The 16,641-nt window shown below is 62.9% G+C and overlaps 2 protein-coding genes across 3 annotated transcripts; one reads left to right on the plus strand and one right to left on the minus strand.

Annotated features, from left to right (window-relative positions):
• Nucleotides 1-695: 695 nt before the first annotated feature.
• Nucleotides 696-14,707, minus strand: NCKAP1L (NCK associated protein 1 like). Of its 2 annotated transcripts, XM_071799851.1 has the most exons (32): nucleotides 14,609-14,707; nucleotides 13,739-13,816; nucleotides 13,427-13,537; nucleotides 13,001-13,093; nucleotides 12,825-12,881; nucleotides 12,601-12,743; nucleotides 12,427-12,517; nucleotides 12,202-12,339; nucleotides 12,064-12,112; nucleotides 11,255-11,411; nucleotides 10,402-10,458; nucleotides 10,033-10,129; nucleotides 9,178-9,287; nucleotides 8,963-9,095; nucleotides 8,800-8,881; nucleotides 8,380-8,438; nucleotides 7,795-7,940; nucleotides 7,570-7,702; nucleotides 6,668-6,787; nucleotides 5,614-5,753; nucleotides 5,378-5,509; nucleotides 5,074-5,292; nucleotides 4,866-4,996; nucleotides 4,681-4,778; nucleotides 4,040-4,133; nucleotides 3,868-3,950; nucleotides 3,666-3,746; nucleotides 3,375-3,468; nucleotides 3,173-3,289; nucleotides 2,648-2,757; nucleotides 1,894-1,983; nucleotides 696-1,077 (listed from the first exon to the last, which is right to left on the minus strand). In XM_071799851.1, exons 3-32 carry the CDS (start codon nucleotides 13,487-13,489, stop codon nucleotides 952-954), a joined length of 3,243 nt encoding a protein of 1,080 aa, XP_071655952.1. In that variant the 5' UTR covers nucleotides 13,490-13,537; nucleotides 13,739-13,816; nucleotides 14,609-14,707; the 3' UTR covers nucleotides 696-951. The 2 variants fall into 2 exon arrangements, with proteins under 2 accessions (XP_071655952.1, XP_071655950.1); XM_071799849.1 differs by lacking the exon at nucleotides 14,609-14,707 and having other exon boundaries at nucleotides 13,739-14,033.
• Nucleotides 14,708-14,794: 87 nt separating this feature from the next.
• Nucleotides 14,795-15,897, plus strand: GTSF1 (gametocyte specific factor 1). Its single transcript, XM_071799885.1, has 4 exons — nucleotides 14,795-14,983; nucleotides 15,081-15,387; nucleotides 15,470-15,545; nucleotides 15,642-15,897. Exons 1-4 carry the CDS (start codon nucleotides 14,891-14,893, stop codon nucleotides 15,841-15,843), a joined length of 678 nt encoding a protein of 225 aa, XP_071655986.1. The 5' UTR covers nucleotides 14,795-14,890; the 3' UTR covers nucleotides 15,844-15,897.
• The last annotated feature ends 744 nt before the right edge of the window (nucleotides 15,898-16,641 follow it).

Genomic DNA, 16,641 nt, shown 5'->3' on the forward strand with positions numbered 1-16,641 from the left:
TGATGAGCGCGAAAATAGACTTTTGCAGCGAGCCGGATTCAGCAGGAGCTTCTGGGCGTTAATTCGGGGGAGTCGAACCCCCCGGGAGCGCGGGGGGGGGGGGTCCAACCCGCTCCGGAGCGATTTGTTTTTCCCTATCTCGGATGGATTAATAAATGAATTAGTGGCGGACGAGGCCGCGGGTTTGGTGATGGTTCCGTTCGGGCTCCCCCAGCGCCGGGACCCCCGTGTTGTAGAGGGGGGGCTCTGGGGGGGGTCGGGGGCCGCGGCAGCCGCTGTCCCCCCCCCGGGGTGGCCGGTGAGTCATCGCGGAGCAGGCGGCGTGAGCGGAATGGCAAAGGCCGCCCCGCCGCCTCCTTTGCTCGCCCCATTAATTCTCCCCCAAGATGCTGCACGGGAGGAAAAATAAACACCCTGAGATTGGGGGGGGAGGAACGTGACTTGAAATGGGGGGGGAGAGGGGAAACTGAGGCACGGGGCTGGGGGGGCGGTGACATGAGACGCAGCTTTAATTAAAGGTGGTGAATGCTGGTGGTGTCACAGCCCCCCCCGCCAAGGTCATGGCGCCCCTGGACCCTCCCCATACACCCACCTTCGGGTGCTGGGGAGCCCAGACCCACCCCGAACGCCCCGGGGACACAGCCCCAAATATTCTCCAATTTCCACCCCCCTTGAACACAAGTTGGACGCATCTGTTGGGGGAAAAGTGGTTTAGTGAAGGTTGGGGACACTGGGGACACCGTGGTGACATCCAGCGGGCAAGGGAAGACCTGGGGGGGCCAGGCTGGAGGGGTTTGATGTTGGGGGGGCACAGAGGGGGTGGCTCAGTGATAGCAGGGGGACAGGAAAGAGACGCTTGGGGACAGGCCGGGGACACTTGGGGACACCACGGTGGCATCCGGTGGCCAAAGAAGGACCTGGGGGTGCTCCGGGTTTGCTGGGGGGGCCGTGTCAGTGCGGGGGGGCCCTGGCCAGCAGGTTTTCCCGGCACACCTCGCGGTAGGCGTTGCGGAGCAGCACGTATGGGAAGCAGCTCTCCAGCATGTCCAGCGTCAGGAACGACGACTCGGCCACCATCTGCGGGAAGGGACACGAGCACAGTGTCACCAACCCCCCCTTGCCTCAGTTTCACCCCCCCCTTGCCTCAGTTTCCCCCCCTGCAGCGCTGGGTGTTCCCTCCCCAGCTCTGGATTGAAGTATTTGCATTTAAATTGCTGCGCAGCGCGGGCGAGCGCTCCCGGAATATCAACACCCCCCATATACACCCAGCGCGGCCCCCCCGGGGGTTCAGAGCCGGATCCAGCACCCCCGGGGCCAACCGGAGCTGTGGGGCTGAGCACCCATATGGGGGGGCAGCTGGGCAGAGCTGGAGCCCCCCCAGGGGCACCCACGGCCCCCCAGGACCCAGGGACACCCCACAACCCACCCAGGGGCACCTTAAACCCATTCAGGATTCAAGGACACCCCACGACCCACCCAGGACCCAGAGACACCCCAAAATTCATCAAGGGACACCCCACAACCCACCCAGGATCCAGGGGCACCCCACAGCTCCCCAAAGACACCCCACAACCCACCCAAGACCTGGGGTAGCCCACAGCTCCCCAAGGACACCACACAACCCACCCAGAAAACAGGGGCACCCCACAGCTCCCCAGGGACACCCCACAACCCACCCAGGACCTGGGGCACCCCACACCTCCCCAAGGACACCCCACAACCCATCCAAGACCCAGGGGCACCCTACAGCCCCCTCAGGACCCAGAGACACCCCAAAATCTACCAGGGGGCACCCCACAGCCCCAGGACCCAGGGGCACCCCAAAACCCACCGAGGGACACCCCACAGGACACCCCAGAGCCCCCCAGGGACACCCGGCCCCCCCGGCCCCACCAGCTGCAGCAGCAGGGACACGGAGTCGCGGTTCCTGGCGCGGAGCTTGTCCGGATCCTGGCCCAGCTGCAGGAGCCTGGCGGAGGCCAACTGGGGACACGGGGACAGCTGGGGACAGTCCCCACCCCACGGGGACAGGGAGAGCCCCAGGGACAGCAGAGAGCCCCTGGGGACAGAGGTGACCACAAAAGGACAACAGGGACCCCCCAAGGACACTGGGGACCTCCCAAGGACAGTGGTGACCTCAAAGGGACAGCGGTGACCCCCTGGGGACAGCAGGGACCCCCAGGGACAGAGGTGACCCAAAAGGGACAGTGGTGACCCAAAAGGGACAGTGGTGACCCCCCAGGGACAGCGGGAATCCCCCAGGGACAGTGGGGACCCCTGGGGACAGCAGGGACCTGCAGGGACAAAGGTGACCCCAAAGGGACAGGGGGACCCCCCCAAGGACAGTGGGGACCCCCTGGGGACAGTAGGGACCCGCAGGGACAGAGGTGACCCCAAAGCGACAGAGGTGACCCCAAAGGTGTAGTGGGGACGTCCAGGGACCACAGGGAGCCATGAGGACACAGGTGATCGATCCCCAGGGACAGAGGTGACCCCCAGGGACAGCAACGACCCCCCCAGGGACAGAGGTGACCCCCAGGGACAGCAACGACCCCCCCAGGGACAGAGGTGACCCCCAGGGACAGCAACGACCGCCCCCAGGGACAGAGGTGACCCCAAAGGGACAGAGGTGACCCCAGGGACCCACCAGCAGGAACTCCTTGAGGTGGGTCTCGATGTTCTTGTTGTGGACGGTGAAGAGTGCGGCCGAGACCTGCACGATGGCCTTGGCCAGGCAGTGGATGTTGTTGGCGTAGCCTGGGGACAGGGGCAGGTTGGGGACACAGGAAGGTTGGGGACAGAAGAAAGTTGAGGACACAGGTAAGCTGGGACACAGGAAGGTTGGGGACACAGCAAGGTGAGGGACACAGGAAGGTTGGGGACACAGGTAAGCTGGGACACAGCAAGGCTGGGGACATAGCAAGGTTGGGGACATAGCAAGGCTGAGGAAGGGGAAGGTTGGGGACAGAAGTTTGGGGACACAGGAAGGTTGGGAACAGCACAAGGTCTCCTCCCTTGGCTGCAGTTCGTGGTCACCACCCTGGGGTCCTGCCGTCCCCACTGCTGTCCCCACCGCCTCTCAGCTGTGCTTATGTGGCACCGATGACCCCGGCACACACCAGGTGTGACACCTTGGGCTCAGTGACACAGGGACAGAGGGACACAGGCTCACCGTCCAGCTCGGTGTTGTAGAGGGACGCGGGGTCGGCGGCCAGCAGGGGCAGGGACACGGCCACGAAGACCAGGAGCAGACAGGCCACCTTGTAGTCCTCCTCTGGGGACGAGCCCTCTGTCGGGGAGCCAGGGGACACTGGAGGGGACCGCACGGGTCCCAGGTCCCAGGGACACCCCCCGTGTCCCCTGTGTCCCCATACCTGTCTTGCTGCCAGCAAGGACGGTGACCAGCGCGGGGTCGACCTCACAGGGGATCCCTGCGGCCGAGGCCACCTCAAAGATGCTCAGGGTGACCTGAGGGGACACACAGGCTCAAGGTTGGGGACAAAGGGTGACAGCTGGGACCGTGCAATGCCACACGGTGCCACACGGTGCCACTCGGTGCCTGTAGCACCATGCAGTGACACACAGTGACACACAGGATACAGGACAGCAGCTTGGGGACAGTGTCCCAAGCACTGGAGGTGCCACCCTGTCCCTGTCGCCCCCACCTGGATGTCGGTGTCGGGGGTGACAACGTCCGTCAGACACTCGATGGGGCCCATCAGGAAGGGACAGTGGTGGGAGAAGACCTGGGGAGAGAAGGTGGGTGCTCCTGGTGTCCCCTGGGGCTGCTGGGTGGGGGACACATGGGTGGGGGACACGCGGATGGGGGACACGCGGGTGGGGGACACGTGGGTGGGGGACACGCACCTCGTGCAGGCCCTGCTGGGCCATGGCGCGGAAGCTCAGGATCTCCCCGATGATCGTCATGCGCTTCAGGACATTTTCAGCTGCTGCAGGAGGAAAGGGGACAGTGGGGACACGTGTGTGTGTGTGTCCCCAGCCGTGTGTGACACTGTCCCCAGGTCATCCCCTGGCTCACAGGTGAGGCGGGGTAGCAGAGCTGCCATCTGCTCGGGCTGGCCGGAGCTGGAGCGCAGCTGCACCAGCGTGTCCATGTTCTCGTTGACCAGCTTCTGCGGGGACACGGGGCTGGTGGCAGCGGGGACACAGCCAGGAAGGACGTCTTGTCCCCTCTGTGTCCCCTCCAGGCTGGCTGGCAGGCCCAAGGGACAGGCAGGGGACGGGGATGGTCCCTGGGGTGGCCCTGGCTGCCCTGTCACACTGCGCTCCAGAGCCTGATCCCTTGTCTGCCAACCCTGGTCCCTGTCCCCTGACCCCGGTCCCTGTCACTTGATGCTGGTTCCTGTCCCCCAACCCTGGTCCCTGTCCCCTGATCCCAGTCTTGGTCCCCTGAGCCCAGTCTCAGTCCCCCAACCCCAGTCCCCATCCCCTGATCCTGATCTCAGTACCCAGACCCCAGTCCCTGTCCCCTGACCCTGGTCTTGGTCCCCTGACCTGCGTTCTTGTCCCCTGAGCCCAGTCTTGTTCTCCAGACCACAGTTCCTGTCCCTTGATCCCTCTCTCAGTCCCCCAACCCCGGTCCCTGTCCCCTGATCCTGGTCTGTCCCCTGACTCCCATCGCTGTCCCCTGACCCCGATCTCTGTCCCCTGGTCCCCCACCTTCAGCTCGGTGACCTGGGAGCCCACGTGCCACATGAGGTTGTCACTCAGGAACTTCATGCCGTAGGGCCCCAGGAGCTCAGCCAGTGCCCGCATCTCTGTGGTGAGGGTGACAAGGACGGGGACATCAGTGTGGCTGGGAGAGGTGACAATCCCACCCCCCACAGCATCCCTGCATCCCTCACCTGTGACATCGGAGAACTCGGCGGCGCTGAAGGGTGGCTCACCCTCCCGTGACACCGTGACAAAGGCCTGTGTGGCAGGGGCCAGGACGATGGCCCCAGTGCTGGCCTGGCGCAGCAGAGCCTCCAGGTACCTGGGGACATCAAGTCGCTGTCACCAAGACCCACAGTACCCCAGGGCCACCCCCTCGGGTCCTGGTGTGTCACCCACCAGTTGGTGTAGATGGTGGTGAGGGTCTGGTTGCCGGCGGCGTCACGCGGCTGCGTCTGCTGCAGGAGGACACTGCGGATGAGCCGGCCCGTGTCCAGGGCCACCAAGTGTCCCAGTGACTGGATGAAGGTCACGTAGGCGCTCAGCCCCACCAGGACCTCCGAGGGACGGGCCACCTCCTGCGTGGCCTGGCTGTAGCCCGCCATGGCCACAATGGCTCTGTGGGGACAGGAGGTGGCTGTCTGGGGGCCGTGGCCAAGTGTCCCCTCCCCTCCGTGTCCCATGTCCCCAGCGCGGTCCCTACTTGGCAAGATGTGTCTCCAGGTGGCTGCTGAGGTACTCGGCTGGTGTCACCGTGTGCTCGAAGACAGTGAAGTTGGGGACATGGTTGAGGCTGAGGGACAGCTCAGCCAGCACCAGGTGCAGCTTGTCCATGCTGGGGTGAGGGGACAAGCGCCGTTAGCCACCCCGTGGGGACAACACCACGGTCACAGCGTGCCCACCAGTGGCCACCACACCCTGGCCAGCCCCAGGTCTCACTTGGTGGTCAAGGTCCGGTCCCTCCTCTGGCTCTCAGCACCTGGTTTGTCCCGCTCAGGCTCCCCCTTCTTGGCTGGTGGTTTTGGGGTCTTCTTGCCGCGAGCCTTGCTGATGGTGGAGGCGCAGTGCTTGGGCAGCAGCTGTTGGCCACCAAGAGCGGGTCATCACAGGCCATGGCACTGGGGACACCAACCATGGCCTCCAGGGCCACAGAGGTCACCGTCCCCAAGGTTGGATTGAGGACATGACCTGCCAGGTCTTCCCTGCATGGCCTTTGTTGTTCCAAGGCCTTGGAGGACATGGAGGCCGAGGAGGTCCCAGGGGATAAAGAGGCCACAGAGACCTCAGAGGTCATGGATAACACAAAGGTCATGGAGAGCACAGAGGTGCCAAAGGCCACAGACACCATGGAGACCCTAAAGACCACAGAGATCCTGAAGGTCACGGAGACCTCAAAGGCTACAGAGATCCTGGAGACCACAGAGATTCCAAAGGCCACAGATGCTGAAGGTCACAGAGATCTCAAAGGCTACAGAGACCATGGAGACCCCAAAGGCTATGGAGACCATGGAGGCCACAGAAGCTACAGAGATCCTGGAGACCACAGAGACCTCAAAGGCTACAGAGATGCTGAAGGTCATGGAAACCTGAAAGGTTACAGAGATTCTGGAGATCACAAAGACCTCAAAGACTACAGAGACCACGGAGGCCACAGAGATGCTGAAGGTGATGGAGACATCAAAGGCTACAGAGACCATGGAGACCACAGAGATCCCAAAGGCCACAGAGATGCTGAAGGTCATGGAAACCTCAAAGGCTACAGAGATCCTGGAGACCACAGAGACCTCAAAGGCTACAGAGACCATGGAGGCCACAGAAGCTACAGAGACCATGGAGACCACAGAGATCCCAAAGGCCACAGAGATACTGAATGTGATGGAGACCTCAAAGGTCATGGAGACCACAGAGACCCCAAAGGCCACAGAGATCCTGAAGGCCAGAGAGACCCTGAAGGTGATGGAGACCCCAAAGGCCACAGAGACGCGTCCCTCACCTGCTCGCTGAGGTTGTGCTGCTCGGCGCAGGCGTCCATGATACAGGCGCTGGTTTGCCGGGCCATCTCCTCCAGGAACCTGTTGCACAGCCCCAGCGCCGTGGCCTTCAGGTGCGGATACTGCGGGGAACAAAGCCACAGGACCCTCACATCACCTGTGCAAGAATTCGCTTCGGGTGATTTCTCACCTGCTCTTAAGACCACTGGGTTAGAGAGCTGGCTTAAAACCTCTGTAACTCCGCCGTTAGTATAGAATATATACAGTTATTTAAATATTAGCTAGTAAAACTTCTTTAGTTTCCAAGGGAGAAGATAATCCTACAGCAATATTATTGTTGATTACCATCTCTCCTAAAAACCCCCTGCGGATAGTTCTTCCTGCTTAGGGTTCTGATTCTGAGCGGAACCGTTTCATTCGCAGTAAGATGGTGCAATTAATTCCCCATCTTCTGATTATTTTCAAAGTTTGTCCTTCTGCAAAATGCTGATGGGATTCTCTGGGTTCTTTTCCAGTTTCTTATTTCCCCTCAACTTCATTTGAACACCCCTGAGACTATTTTTGTAAAATGATCAAGGTATAGCACCATCATGTGTAATGTTATTTGGGATTGAAATATGCGCTTTAAGATAATAACCCTTCCCCTTTCGCTCCTTATAGAGATTTGGTGCCGCTTCACAATCCCTGTCCCTATGGTCATTATGAAGTAACAGAGCTTCTAGTAAAGGTTGGTCTTTGAAGAGCTTAAATTGCGTATTATTAACTAATGGGGGACAAAGCCATGACATTGTCACACCACACGGCACGCGGGTCACATCTGCAGCTTCCTCACGGCCATTGTCCCCGACCCCCACATGCCTGCGGTGTCCCCATGTCCCCTGTGTCCCCCCCCAGCAGGACCCACCTCCTCGGGGCACATGGGGTGGAGGCAGCGGGAGAAGTGGCCGCAGAGCAGTGGGAAGGCGATGCTGTAGCGCAGCATCGAGGGCTCCTCCAGCGTCGCCACAAACATCTTCTCCACGGGCCGGGGGTAGAAACTGCCAGGGTGGGGACAAAGGATGTGGTTTGAAGTCCCCCAGCCAGGGTCACCCCCCATGGGGATTGGGGGGAAACTGAGGCAGGGGCTCACCAGAGGTCAGAGAGGTCGGAGGTCTCGGCCAGCAGCTCCTCCAGCGAGTCCAGCAGTTTGGTGTGGAACACGATGAGGTTCATGACGCGACCCACGTCGGGGTTGGAGCCCAGTGGCAGAGATGCCTTGGCCACGCTGGTGTAGGCCTGTGGGGACAGCGGGGACAGCGGGGACAGTGGGGATGGGGACATGGCAGGAGAGGGATGGGGACAGTAATAGGGAAGGGGTTGGGGAGAGAGGAAGAGGATTGGGATGTGGACAGGGAGAGGAACAGGGACAAGGATGGGACAGGGATGGGGAGAGAGGCTGGGGTTGGGGACAGGGACAAGGAGAGGGACAGGGGCAAAGATAGGGACAGGGACAAGGACAGGGATGGGGAGATAGGAAGGGGATGGAGAAAGGAAAAAGGATGGGAATTAGGATCAGGACAGGGACAAGGAGGGGGACCGGGATGGGGACAGAAACAAGCACAGGTACAGGGATGGGGAGACAGGAAGGGGATTGGCATGGGGACAGGGACAAGGATGGGGATAGGGACAAGGATGGGGACAAGGACAAGGACAAGGACGGGGACAGGGACAGCACCTGCAGCCGGAACCAGTCCAGACGGAGCGCTGTGAAATCAAACTGCTCCTTGTTGTCAGCTGGGGGGAAACAGAAATGTGGGGAGATGTGGCCATGGGGAGCAGGGTGAGGGTGACAATGCTCCCCGCCAGGACCCCTAGGAGCTGTCACCTCCTCACTGTCCCCCCAGCATGGCCCAGGGCTCCCAGGACAGATGGGACATGCTGGGGAACATCTGTGCCTGGGCAGTGACAAGGACACACCAGAGGGGACACTGGTCCCCATGCAGTGCCAGTGACACACTGTGGGGACATCAGTCTCTGGATAGTGCCAGGGACACTTCAGGGGGGACACTGGTCCCCAGGCAGTACCAGGAACATGCTGGGGGACATGTGTCCCTGGGTGGTGACAGGGACAGGCCAGGGGGGCCACAGCCGGTACCTTCCTTGCCAGCAAGAGCCGAGAGGGAGCTGACGAAGGCCGAGAGGATGACGGACTCCTCCTCGGGACACACGGAGAGGTTCTGCGGGGACGGGGACAGCGTGAGGGACGGCCAGGACAGGGCAGAGCGGACAGGGCCAGCCCCCGGCGGTGTCCCCAGTACCTGGATGACATCGCTGAGCAACAGGGCGTCGAAACGAGCCAGGTAGGGGACGTGGTATTGCCGCAGGACCCTGGCCTGCCGCCGCACCAGCTCCCGCAGCTGCTCCGTGAGGAAGAGGAGCTCGGCCACGCAGCTGCGTCGGGGTCAGCGTCAGCGCCGGTGTCCCCAAAACCGCCCCCCGGGGCTGGGGTGTCCCCCATGGGTGGCCGTGGTACCTGTCGGTGAAGTCCTCGGGTGTTTTGGTCTTGGTGACGTGCTCGGCGTGGCGCAGCAGCCAGGTGAGCTCGTCGCGGCAGAAGGAAAGTGCCATGAAGACGAAGAGCGCCTGGGGGAAAGGGGACAGGGGGATGGGGTGAGGCCCCCCCACACAGAGCACACGGCACCGGGGTCACAGCCCCGTGCACGAGCAGAGCCACAGCACCCAAAAATGGACCCCAAACCTGCACCCAAACCTGCACCCAAACTGCATCCCAAATCTGCACCCAAACCTGCATCCAAGCTGCATCCCAAACTGCACCCCAAACTGCATCCCAAACTGCACCCAAACCTGCACCCAAACTGCATCCCAAACCTGCACCCCAAACCTGCACCCAAACCTGTACCCCAAACTGCACCCCAAACTGCATCCAAACGGCACCCGAACTACATCCAAACCTGCATCCAAACTGCACCCCAAACTGCAACCCAAACTGCACCCAAACCTGCACCTAAACCTGCACCCCAAACTTGCACCCCAAACCCAAACTCTGCACTCAAACCTGCACCCCAAAGCCCAAACCTGCACCCCAAACCCTGCACCCCAAATCCTCCACCCAAACCCTGCACCCCAATCCCCAACCCTGTACCCCAAACCCAAACTCTGCACCCAAACCCTGCACCCCAAACCCTGCACCCTAAACCCTGTGCCCCAAACCCTGCACCTCAAACCCTGCACTTCAATCCCCAAACCCTGCACCCAAACCTGCACCCCAAATCCTGCACCCAGGCACCACCAACACCCCAAACCCTGCACCTCACATCCCTTGCACCCCAAACCCGCTCCCCAGCCCCCCGTCCCGCTCGGCCCTCACCTTGGGCCCCAGCAGCCCGGGCTGATCCTCCAGCAGAGCCACCAGCTCCCGCAGGGCTCCCCGCAGGAACGAGCGCCGGCCCCGGTGCAGGGACCCGCTGGGGGTCGGGGTGGGGGTCAGGGTGGGGGGCAAGGCCACCCAACCCCCCCACCCCCCCTGTCACCCAGGCATCAGGTGGCAAAAGTGGGGGCTGGGACACTGGGCCGGTGCAGATCTAATTGGGGCACCCACACACACACAAAGGGTGCTGGCACCCCTGGGACACCCCCAGCTCTTTGAGGCCTCTGGGACCCCCAGCACCCTTTGGGTCACCCTGGGACCCTCCCCAGTCCCCCCAACCCGGTTTGCTCCCCACATGGAGCCCCCAACCTGTGAGCCACGGCGTGTTCCTTGCAGTCCTTGAGATCGGCCACCCGCTTCCCATACCTGCCAGGGGACACGGGCTGCCAGGGCTGGGCACGGCACCCGGGGGGCCTGGCACCCCCAGAGCCCCCCCAGAAACCTCCCAGAGCTCCAACAACCCCCCAAAGCTCCTGGCACCCCCCAGAGTCCCCCAGAAACCCCCCAGAGCTCCAGGGACCCCACAGAGCCCCTGACACCCTCCCAGAGGCCCTGGCACCTCCACAGAGTCATTGGCACCCAGGGGAGTCCCAGGCACCCCCAAAGCCCCCCCAGAAACCCTGCAGAGCTCCAGGAAACCCCCAAAGCCCCTGGCACCCCCACAGGGCTTCTGACACCCCCCCAGAGCCTCGGGCACCCCCACATTGTCCCTGGGAATCTCCAGAGCCCCTGACACCCCCACAGAGCCTCAGGCACCCCCACATTGCCCCTAGGAACCCCCAGAGCCTCCAGCACCCCCACAGAGCCCCTGGCACCCCCACAGAGCCCTGGGCACCCCCACATTGCCTCTGGGAACCTCCAGAGCCCCTGATGCCCCACAGAGCCCCCAGCACCCCCACAGAGCCCCAGGGACCCCTACAGAGTCATTGGCACCCAGGGAAATCCCAGGCATCCCCAGAGCCCCCCCAGAAACCCAACAGGGCTTCTGACACTCCCCCAAGCCCCTGGCACCACCACAAAGCCCCAGGGACCCCCACAGAGTCATTGGCACCCAGGGGAGCCCCAGGCATCCCCACAGAGCCTCTGGCACCCAAGATACCAGCTGGCAGAGCCCTCAGCCCCGGCACCCCCCATGACATCTCCCATGGCACCCCCCCATTACCCTTTGAGGCCACCAAGCAGCTCCTCGGTGACCTTATGGACCTGGACGGCCTCGTCGCGGAGCAGAGTGACATAAAGCGAGCCCTGTAGCGCCAGCCGCCACAGGTCCAGGCACTGTGGGGACGAGGTCAGCGCCCCGGGGCACACCAGGAACCCCACTGCAGGAATAGCGTCAGGGGACAGCACGCAACAGGGGGACAGGCTGCCCGGGGGGGCTGGGGACACCACATGGGGCTGGGGACACTGCCCACTTGGGGCTGGGGACTCCTGCATTGTGCTGGGGACACTGTGCCTATGTAGGGTTGGGGACATTGCGGCCACATGGGGCTGGGGACACAGTGCCCATGTGGAGCTGGGGACACCTGTGTGGGGCTGGGGATACCGCATGGGGCTGGTGACACCACATGGAGCTGGGGACACTGTCCACATGGGGCTGGGGACACCTGCATTGTGCTGGGGACACTGTGCCTGTGTAGGGCTGGGGACATTGTACCCATGTGGGGCTGGGGACGCCTGTGTAGGGCTGGGGACACTGTGCCCATGTGGGACTGGGGACATGTGCATTGTGCTGGGGACACTGTGCCTGTGTAGGGCTGGGGAACATTGTGCCCACGTGGGGCTGGGGACACGTGCATTATGCAGGGGACACTGTGCCTGTGTAGGGCTGGGGGACATTGTGCCCACGTGGGGCTGGGGACACCTGCATTATGCTGGGGACACTGTGCCCATGTGGGGCTGGGGACACGTGCATTGTGCTGGGGACACTGTGCCTGTGTAGGGCTGGGGACCATGGTCACCGCAAGGACTCACAGAGGATCCAACGCTCCATCACCTCCAGCGACAGGTACTCACAGGCCATCTGGGGACACAGGTGTCATCATGTCACCCCTCCAGCTGCCCCCCTGGGCGCTGTCCCATCCCCGCGCGGTGTCCCCGGGTGTCACTCACGGTGTCGGAGCTGGCGGGGCTGAGCATGGTGCCGGCGGTGCTGAGCAGGCTGAGCAGCTGGTCGCTGCGCCATTGCTCCGCGCTCTGGTTCCGCCGTGCGAAGAGGAAATGCAGGGACAGGAGGGCACTGGTGACAGCCTGGGGGACAAGGGGACATCACCACGGGGCTGTGGGATGGATGGGGACAGGATGAGGCCCCAGTGGTTACAGGGAGCCCGATCTCACCTTGGTGTGTGGTGCAAATTCCTCTGGCAGCTTCTTGAGGGGGTGGTCGTACTCCAGAACCATCTGTCCCAGCCGGGCGAAGCTGGGGTCACTGCGGGGACGGTGACACGGGGGTTGGGGACAGCCCTCAGGGCCAGCCATGGTGGGGACAGCCCGTGGGGACAGCAGCCCCACCTGGTACCGTGGCTCATCTCATGGGCACAGTGGTACAAGCCGATGAGCAGCCGGCGGTCCTCGGTGCGGGCCAGCAGCAGGACAAGGGACACGTAGGTGACAACCAGGTCCAGGTAGCCCTTGGTGAAGTCGTAGTTGATGTTCTGGGGGGGGGACAGCCCGTGAGGGGGTGGGTACAGCTGTGGCACCCCTAAAGTCCCCCTAACCAGGACCCCCTGACTCACGATGTCGAAGTAGCACTGGTTGGCATCGATGGTGTTCAGTAGCTCGTAGACATGGTCCTGGAAGGGAGGGGACAAGGGGACGTGTCACCGCTGTGTCCCCCAGGCCTGAAAAGCCCCCAAAACCCCCTCTTCCCCCCAAAGCCCCCCTCTGTCCCCCACCATGCACCCCAACTCACCCTGAACTCCAGGACGTCCAGGAAGGTGTGATAAAAGGGTCCCAGCGCCCGGGCGATGTCCCCTCTGTCCTTGTGCACCGGCCCCAGGTGTTGCTGCAGAGGGACAGTGGGGACACCCGGGATGTGGTGACACAGAGGGACACCCCGTGTGGGGTGACAGGGGGCAGGGGGTGGCAGGATGACCAAGAGAGGAGGATGGAGAGGAAGGCAGGTGTTAGTGACACAAAGCGAGGTGACACAGAGCAGGGTGACGTGGGGGACGATGCAAACAGTGGATGGGAGCAACATGGGGTGGGGACGGTGAGGACACCGGGGGTGGAGGGGACGCCCCAGTAGGGCTGGCACGGAGTGGGGACAGAGAGGACAGTGGGGTGGGGACAGAGGGGACAGTGGGGTGGGGACAGAGGGGACATCCCAGTCCCTCACCGTGCTGCTCCGCACGTCCAGGTGGGGAAACTTCTTGCTGATGAACTTGAGGGACGGCTCCATGGCCTTGTCACTCAGGAAGGGTGGCCGAGTCTTGGGGTCCGAGCAGCTCTGTGGGGACACCCCAACGTCAGACCCCCCAAAACCCTCAGACCCCCCATCTGAACCCCCTCACTTTGCAATGCCACCACCCCCATTTCTTCATGTCACTTGTCCCAGGCTATTACCCATAGATTTGTGGGGTACCCTGGGGTTCTGCACCCCAACCCTTCCCCTCGAAGGGACCCAGGCCCCCCCCGGCCCTCCACCCACCTTCTTGATGTTGTAGATGCGGACGAGGACGCCCCGTCCCCGCTCATTGAGGATCGTCAGCTTCTCAGCGAACTTGTTCTGGTAGATGGAGGGCAGCGACATGGCGGCGACGCGCCGGGGGGGCCGCCCTTGTGTCCCCCGCGTCCCCAACTTCCCCTTCTTGGGCTTCCGCACTGGGGCCACCGCCCCGTGACACCGATGCCACCGCCACGTGACACTGCCGGCGCCTGGTGACACGGCTGTGTGACACCACAGCTGCGTGACATCGCCGCCATGGAGGTCCAGCCGTGGCCAGGTGACACCGTTACAGCCACATAGCGCCAGTCCCAGCTGTTCTATACGACCAGGACCGTATAGCGCTGGCTGTCACTGCGCAACACCAGCCGGGGCCATATAGCACCAGCCATGGCCCTACAGCAGCACCCAGGGTCGTATGACACCGACCGTGACCCATATAGCAGCAACCAGGCCTGTATAGCACCACCCGTGGCACATATAGCATTGTCTGGGCCCATATACCACCATTCAGGGCCTATATATCACTCCTATAACATTGTCTGGGCTCATACAGCATCTCCTGGGGCTCATATAACACCGCCCAAGGCTCCTATAGTACCATCCTGAGCCCATATAGCACAGCCCACAGCCCACATAACATTGCCTGGGCCCATGTAGTGCAACCCTGGGAGTATATAGTACTCATATAACATTGTCTGAGCTCATATAGCATCTCCTGGGGCCCATGTAACTCTGCCTGGGCCCGCATGGCACCACCTGGAGGCACCTATAGCACGACCTGGGGCTCATATAACACTGTCCAGGGCTCCTATAGCACCACCTGGGGCACATATAGCAGAGCCCAGGGCTCACCTAACATTGTCTGGGTTAGTAAAGCATCTCCTGGGGCCCATACGGCACCGCCTGGGCCCATAGAGCACCGGCCGGGCCTACTCGGCCGCGCCGCGGGCGCCCCACCAGGCCCCGTTGCCATGGCGACAGCGGCCTGCGCCGGAAGCCGAGCCCCGTTGCCATGGTGACAGCGGCCTGCGCCGGAAGCCGAGCCCCGTGGCCATGGCGACGCGTCGGTGCCCGTTGCCTCTGGGAGTCGGTTGAGCGGGAACGGCCGGGCCGGGCTGTGGTCTGGGCACCATCATGGACCCCGAGCAGCTCGTCCAGTGCCCCTACGATAAAAGCCACCAGATAAGGGTGGCCAGGCTGCCGTACCACCTGGTGAAGTGCGAGAAGGTGAGCGGGGGCCGGGATGGGGCCTTCAGGGCCGGGTCTGGGGCTCAACCGGCCCCTCCAACCCAGCGCCTCTCACCCCTTCTCGCCCCCCACCCAGAACAACCCGGGGGTGGCGCGCAGACTGGCCACCTGCCCCTTCAACGCCAGGCACAGGGTGCCCCGCACCGCCTTCCAGCACCACATCGCCTCCTGCCCCGACAAGCGCCAGCTCGACCTCCTCCTCGGTACAGCGGGACCCCCCCCACCCTGGCACCCAGTGGCCACGCTCAGCTATGCCCCCCACCCACAACTGTCCCCTCTCTGTGTCCTCGCAGGGACAGACTCAGCGCTCAGCAACCCAACAGCGCGCAATGAGACCCCCCCGGCCTGGCAGGGACCCACGTGCCAGGAGGACTGGGAGGCTGGTGAGTGTCCCCCAGTGCCCCCCGTGTCACCCCAAGGTGTCACCCCAAGGCTGGCACGTCCCCGTCTCGTCCCCCTTTGCAGAGCTGCAGGACCTGGAGGAGCAGCCACCGTTCATCCTCAGAGCTGGGGCGAACAACCTGCTGCTCCCATCCGACAGGTAGGACCCTGTGGGGGTGACAATGTCCCCTCCCTGGGTGCCCCCCCTTAGGGTGCTGCCCACACCGACCCCCCCAACTCCTCTCTTTCCCCCCAGCTCTGCCCCAGCAGCACTCACAAAGCAAAGCCATGATGGGAGAGCCGCAGGACACAGGGCGCATGAGGGACAAGTGACAGTGGCAGCGGGACAGGGACAGTGCCTGACGCTGCCCCAGGATTTGGGGGTCTGCGGTGCCAGGGGGGCTGTGCCCCTTTGGCCGCTACTGGGGGGCAGAGTCCCCCCCACAGGTTTTAAGTAGATTTTATGCTGAAAACTTTAAATGTCATTTTAGTAAAGTATTTTGCATTTAAAAGTGCGCAGTGACTTGTCACCTGGGGGGGGACGCAGGGGACACTGTGGGGTGGGGACTGGGGCACCCCCAGGAGACAGACGCTGGGGAGACCCAGGGGATGGGGACCCAGGGGACCGTGTGACTTGGGGATGGGGACACCCTGGGGACCCCTGGCATGGCTCCCCCTCCTCCCAAGGGGGCTCTGGCAGCATGGGGGGGGTTATGGGGGGCAACAGCTCCAGTGTGCAGTGTGTGTCCCCATAACCCCCCAATATGTCCCCATAAGCCCCCAGTGTATCCCCATAAACCTCCAGTGTGTCCCTGTCACCCCCCCAATGTGTCCACATAAACCCCCGATGTGTCCTCAAACCCCCCCAGTGCGTCCCAGTCTCCCCCACATCCCCCTGTCCCCAACCACCCCCAAACTCTGACGGGAGGACAGTGACAAAAGAGACCGATTGTCACCAAACCAACTCCAGCCACCCCCAAACCCCCATTCCCAACAACTGGGGGGACTCCTGCCCCGCCCCCGGCCACCAGTGTTCCCCCCCCCAGTCTCTTTGCCACCAAAACAGGCGTTTCCAGGCACATTTTGGGCTCGGGGGGGGGCTATTTTGGTGCCTCTTGCGCAACGTGGCTGCCTCGTGTTCAGGCTCCCATGGGTCCCCCCCCCGGAAAGGGGCGGGGGAAAGGCTGGGAAGCCTCATTAATCCCCCGCCCTGTGCATTCCTTCCAAAAACGCATCACATTGTCCCCCGTGTCCCC

Source organism: Patagioenas fasciata, chromosome 28 (genome assembly GCF_037038585.1).
Source record: "Patagioenas fasciata isolate bPatFas1 chromosome 28, bPatFas1.hap1, whole genome shotgun sequence".
NCBI lineage: Eukaryota > Metazoa > Chordata > Aves > Columbiformes > Columbidae > Patagioenas > Patagioenas fasciata.